The following is a 6,762-nucleotide window of genomic DNA, read 5'->3' on the forward strand; positions in this document are numbered from 1 at the left end:
ATGCAATGGGAAAAAAGTGTCCTCAACAAATGGTGCTGGGAAAACTAGACAACTACAAACAAAGTAATGAAACTGGACCACTTTCTTACACCAGATACAAAAAATAAATAAATTCAAATGCATTAAAGACCTTAGCTTGAGACAGGAAAACATTAAAAACCTAAAGAACAAAGGCAGTAACCTCTCTGACATCAGCCACAGCAATTTCTTACTAGATATGTCTCCTGAAACAAAAGGAAAAATGAACTATTGGAACTTCATCAAGATAAAACCTTCTGCACAGTGAAGAAAACAATCAACAGGCAGCCTACAGAATGGGAGAATGTATTTGCATGTCGTATCTTAAAAAGGGTTAGTATCTTAAATCTATAAAGAATTTATCAAACTCAAACAATACAGTTAAGAAATGGGCAGAAGACATGTATACACACTTTTCCAAAGAAGACATCCAGATGGCCAACAGACACATGAAAAGATGCTCAAAATCACTCAGTATCAGGGAAATGCAAATCAAAGCCATGATGAGATACCACCCTACACCTGTCAGAATGGCTACAATTAACCACTCAGGCAACAATAAATGTTGGTAAGGATGTGGAGAAATGAGAACCCTCTTGCACCATTGGTGGGAATGCAAACTGGTGCAGCCAATCTGGAAAACAGTATGAAGTTTCCTCAGAAAGTTGCAAATAGAACTACACTACAATCCAGCAATTGCTCTGTTTGGTATTTACCTAAAGGATAAAAAAATACAGATTTGAAGGGGCACATGCACCCCAATGTTTACAGCAGCATTACCAACACTAGCCAACTATGGAAAGAGCCCAAGTGTGTGTGAACTAATGAATGGAGAAAGGCGTGATATTTATATACAATGGAATATCACTCAGTGATCAAAGAGAAAGAAATCTTGTTAATTGCAATGACATGGCTAGAGCCACAGAGTTTAATGCTAAGTGAAACAAGTCAGTCTTAGAAAGATAAATACCATATGATTTCATTTATATGTGGAATTTAAGAAACAAAACAAATGAACGTAGGTGGGGGAAAAGAGTAAAACCAAGAATCAGCCTTTTAACTATAGGGACCAACCTATTGGTTACCAGGGGGGAGGTGGTGGAAGGATCGATGAAATAGGAGAAGGGGATTAAGAGTACAATGATCCTGCAGAGTGCAGAGTAATGTACAGAATTATTGAATTACTATACTCTACACCTGAAATGCATATAAGAGTATATGCTAACTATGCTGGTTTAATATTTAATTAAAAAAAGAAAATTTTATAATATAAATAATGATTATATTCTCTATATGATTTTATAATTCGTAAAATACACTATATACAAAATAAAAATAAGTGAAAATAAATATAAAATTTCAAAAAGTGACTTTTAGTCTATATCTAAGCTGGTGCTCAATGTAATTTCAGTTTTCTTTATTTTACCAAAATCTTAGGTGAGTACATATTAAGTTATTAATTGCAGAAATCAACTTATCTTCAAAATCTATTCCATTGCAATCCCCCATCATTCTACTAGCTCTGCCCTGGTGGATTCATGCCAACCTTAAACTTTAAGATGAAAATTTACATGTGTTGAATCTGTTTGATATAGTTCTTTATGCTGCATATCCCTAGCAGGTGTAGTCTAAACACATGCATACAAATTTCAAGGAACAATAGGAACACTTCTTTCCATAAACACTAAATGTGGACTCACTATTTGACCATGAGACCATTTAACGGAATTTGGGCTACAACTTCATTTAGCTTTGTGCTGTCCTGAGTAAACATCTCCAAACTCATCATTCATGATTTAAGTTTCATGACTAGCATCTTCCCCCTAGCTTTAACATTTGTGAACCACCTGTGTGTGCCTGGGTTACCCTGCCAGTGCAGTTGGGAATAGAGTTCATTATTTCCTCTCTGGACACAATGACCAATTAAACTGGAGGGACTCTGGAATCCCTAGGGCCAAGATAGAGGACATGGCACTGTGGGAATAGGTAGCCCTTTCTTAAAGGGCTCTGCTGATGTTGTAGATATCTATGAAATCAGCTTCCCACTGTAAACTCTGCTAGGAATGTGGTGAGCATAGTCAGCATCAATCAAACATATGCCCCAGTGACTGAACACATACCTATAAACCATTTTTATTTCATCCTAAGGAGTTTACTCATATTCTATGTTTGTGACGCAACCCAGGTTGCATGCTAATATCGTTCCAATCTGTGAGGAAAAGGTCATTGAATAAGAATGTCACAAGGGTTGACAGCTCAAAGAGGCTCTCCGTTTACCAACCATCTCTGAAACATGCACACAGAAAGGCAGGGGTATCTCTCTGACACTTGGAAGGAAGGTGAGTCTTGGCTGCAGCAGGGAATTCCATCGCTTACTCACCTCACCCACGTTCTTACCTCTGCTTAAATAATCACTGTTCAGTTTGTTTCCTAGGAATCTTAAAATGGATGTCAAGTATTTTCAGTGATTCAAACAACCTTAGTTATCATTTGACCATTCAGAATGTACCTTTCACCATCTTATCTCCATGCATTAGAACTGTCAGAGGGATATGTTTTTAAGCAAAAAAAGAATTAGTGGTATTTAAGGTTTGTTTTGATTACTGCAGGATATGTGAATAGGAAAGAGGTAAGATGAATGTGTGCTTTGTCAAGAGGTGAGTCCATTTTTCTGATAATGGAAAAGAGCAATCGGAATGAGCAGATCACACTGACATATGACACTTGGGTAGAGCAGAACACATGAAAATTGGAGAAAATACAGCAGCTGAGTAGAGTCCTCTTATAGCCCATGCCCTTCAGATAAGCCAGCACCTGCTACTAACCATTGACTTGACTTCCATTTACTGGAAACCATGTTCTCAGTATTATGCTAGAAGCAAAGAAAAAGTGACATATATGTTTAATCATTTCATAAAATTATGAACTTACAATAATTGTTGGCACCACCAACAATAATTTGGTTCTGTTCTTATATTCATGCCAAGCTGAGACAATGGCCCATCATGATGTTAATAATTAGCACTAATGATGGATGTCAGTGATACTCTAAGTGATGAGAAGCTCACACTCAGTGAAGCTTGCTGTCTCCAGCACCGTCCTGACTTCTGACGTGTGCAGTGCCTCATTTGGCTTTCACAGGACCCCTTATTATCAGTATAGCGATTTGTTCTAAATGTGGCAAAAGGACGTTCGCCTTTGCTCACACTCACACAGCTAAGAATAAATGTAGGCAGGTGGTATATCCTGAGGATGTGTTTCTAACAGCTAACTTTTAAAGGTGATTTTTTTCTAACATTACCAAATCATTATACAATGTGACATTTCCTGGTTAATTTTGATTTCTGTTTCTTATTGATAGAAAAATCATATATCTTTTCTTTTTAAACTTGCTTTATTTTTTCTTCCCCAATTGCTCATTTAAGTCAATTGCTCACTTTTAATTGGATTTTTTATCTTGTCTCATAATTATTATATAGTAATTCTGTATGTTTTAAGATAGTTATCATTTTTGACATAAACACCACACATTTTTTCCATCTTGCATTTATCTTTTATCTTTATGTATCATAATTTTTCCTGAGAAAACTTCAACTTTACATGTAAACCAAACAAAAGTCAAATCTCATTTCCTCTTGCATTTTTCCACTGAAGGTGTTATTTACGAAGGAATAATGTGTATCTGTAGCTAAAACGCTGAAATTTAACCCACATATAATGGAAGGAATTAAATTCTTCATGCCTTCTCTCCTCAAGCTGCTGCAGGTGCACAGCGGCCAGTGCTTCTCCTGCTGTAAAAGCTGTTCCACCCAGTGTGAGGTAGGTCTCTCCTGTCATGTTACCCTCCTTTACAGTACCCTATTCTCTGTCTAGCATCACTCACTATGTTCACACTTGTAAATTCCAATGGTGTAAGTCCCTGCATTTAAAAACACAAGGTGGATTGAGAAACTTAAGTGCACTTAGGTTTTATCTCTTAACTGGTAAACTTATCTGATAACTGATAACTTCCACACTAAGGAAAATCAACTTGATTATTTGATTCTTGCTGTTCTATTTGGTGTATAATCACTGGCATGTGGTCTTTAATCAGTCTTGCTGTGTTCTCTGTATACAGGGGAGGAGATATGGTATAGAAAAAAGAATGGCCTTTAGGTCCAGGATTTGGGTCTAGCCCTCACCACTACTGGGTATGCAGAGTATTCATGCTCACTGAGTCATAATAGCAATAAGATGTAGATTTTCATCTATCTGTCACATTTCAGTCAAGTAGCGATTAGATTATCAAGTGAAAATCTGATATGGGTACTAAGGAGTGTACCTGTTTTGATGAGCACAAGTGTGTGTAAGTGTCAATCACCATACTGTACAGCAGAATCTAATGTACACCTGAAGATACTTTGTGCACACCTAACAAAACGGAGAAAAATTGAAATGTCTTGGGCATTTACAATTGTCTGTGCCCCCTGCATATACGTTTATATACTTTGTCATTCAAAAGTAATGATTTACCTCATAAAGTAAGTTAAACATAACTGCTAAGACAGAACTACTTTCTAACCTAAGAGAATCATATCGTATTTCATAAACTATAAATTTATAGTAACATGATTACCGTCAATTATGTTTGGTGTTGAATCATTCATTATAATTAAGTTCGGTTTCAATAAGAGTTTTCAATAATTATCTACTGACTACTTTCCTATTTTACATTTTTAGGAAGAAAAATAAGTGAGTCATCATGAATTGGGCTAATGAGAGCTCCGCAAGAGAGTTTATACTACTTGGCTTCTCAGACAGGCCCTGGCTACAGATGCCCCTGTTTGTGCTTCTATTAATATCATATACATTCACCATCTTTGGCAATGTGTCCATCATGATGGTGTGCATTCTGGATCCCAAACTTCATACACCCATGTATTTCTTCCTCACTAATCTCTCCATCTTAGATCTGTGCTATACCACAAGCACAGTCCCTCATATGTTGACAAATATTTGTCGCAACAAAAAGACCATCAGCTACGGTGGCTGTGTGGCACAGCTCATCATCTTCCTGGCCCTGGGAGCTACTGAGTGTCTCCTCCTGGCTGTCATGTCCTTTGACAGATATGTGGCAGTCTGCAAACCCCTGCACTATGTAGTTATTATGAATCATTGGTTCTGCGTAAGGGTGGTAGCCTTCTCGTGGTTCACTGGCTTTGGTAATTCAGTGTTGCAGTCTTCCTTGACCCTTAACATGCCACGTTGTGGTCGCCAGGAAGTGGACCACTTTTTCTGTGAGGTGCCTGCCCTTCTCAAGTTGTCGTGTGCTGACACAAAGCCTATTGAGTCTGAGCTCTTTTTCTTTAGTGTATTAATTCTGCTAATTCCAGTGACATTGATCCTCATTTCTTATGGCTTTATAGCTCAAGCAGTGTTGAGAATCAGGTCAGCAGAAGGACGACAAAAAGCTTTTGGGACATGTGGGTCCCACATGGTTGTGGTCGCTCTCTTTTTTGGTACAGCCATCTACATGTATCTACAACCACCTTCATCCACCTCTAAGGACTGGGGAAAGATGGTTTCCCTCTTCTATGGGATCATTACACCCATGTTGAACCCCCTTATCTACAGCCTTAGAAATAAAGATATGAAGGAGGCCTTCAAGAGGGTGATGAAAAAAATCTTTTTTCTGTAAGAAATAAGTATTCCATTGTGATGAGCGTCCTCTATGAGTTTCTATCCTTGCAAGTGGTGATAACATTTGAACTGATTTCCTACTTTCCTGGTTCTTATGATTTCACTGAATTCTACCAACAGTTAGAAACGTCCTCCTTTTTTTCAAAGGCAATGCTGAGATACCCTTTCTAAGTTCCCTTTTCTAAGTATCTGGAAAGATACCTTTCCAGAATTTCCCCCAATGCACTCTGTTCCTTGAGTACACTTGGATGGTTGATCTTCCTGTTTATATATGATCTGTTCTAATACCACCTTTGTCTTAATATCTTAGTTTGTGACTTCTACACCTTTATTATTAAATAGCCTATGATCTCAAGCCAAAGAGTTCCCATCAGCACTGAAGCCCTCAGTGACTTCACCCTCACACCCCTTGATAAATCCATCATGTGCTCCTTCCAGAGCTGTTCGCTGTGTGTGGGCTCACACACCACAATCTAGTGGGCTCCAACTAGTTAGGAGTGCACATCTCATACTAGAGACTTGAAATGTCAGCTGAGCTTCATTTCCTGCTCTATTCTTTTTTTATTATATTTATTTTGTATTTTTTATTTTATTTAGTTTTTAATATAATTTATTGAAAAATTGGCTTCCATACAACACCCAGTGTTCATCCCAACAAGTGCCCTCCTCAATTCCCATCACGCATGTACCCCTCTCCTCTATCTGCCATCAACCCCCAGTTTGTTCTCAGTATCCAAGAGTCTCTTATGGTTTGCCTCCCTCCCTCTCTGTAACTTTTTTTTGCTTTCTCTTCCCCGTGAACTTCTGTTAAGTTTCTCAAGATACACCTATGAGTGAAAACATATAATATCTGTGTTTCTCTAACTGACTTATTTCACTTAGCAGAATATCTTCCAGTTCTATCCACGTTGCTGCAAATGGTCACATTTCATTCTTTCTCATTGCCAAGTAGTGTCCCACTGTATATATAAACCACATCTTCTTTTTCCATTCGTCAGTTGATGGACATTTAGTTTCTGTCCATAATTTGGCTATTGTTGGAAGTGCTGCTATAAACAATGGGGT

General features: G+C 37.8%; 1 protein-coding gene across 1 annotated transcript; it reads left to right on the top strand.

Annotated features, from left to right (window-relative positions):
* Window positions 1–4,759: 4,759 nt before the first annotated feature.
* Window positions 4,760–5,695, top strand: LOC125166268 (putative olfactory receptor 2B3). Its single transcript, XM_047860114.1, has one exon. It carries the CDS (start codon window positions 4,760–4,762, stop codon window positions 5,693–5,695), a length of 936 nt encoding a protein of 311 aa, XP_047716070.1.
* Window positions 5,696–6,762: the final 1,067 nt, after the last annotated feature.

The sequence above is a fragment of the Prionailurus viverrinus genome, chromosome B2 (genome assembly GCF_022837055.1).
Source record: "Prionailurus viverrinus isolate Anna chromosome B2, UM_Priviv_1.0, whole genome shotgun sequence".
NCBI lineage: Eukaryota > Metazoa > Chordata > Mammalia > Carnivora > Felidae > Prionailurus > Prionailurus viverrinus.

What these genes read in the sequence shown, in the direction of transcription:
- LOC125166268 (XM_047860114.1), top strand. Translation starts at nt 4,760, where the DNA reads ATGAATTGGGCTAATGAGAGCTCCGCAAGAGAGTTTATACTACTTGGC.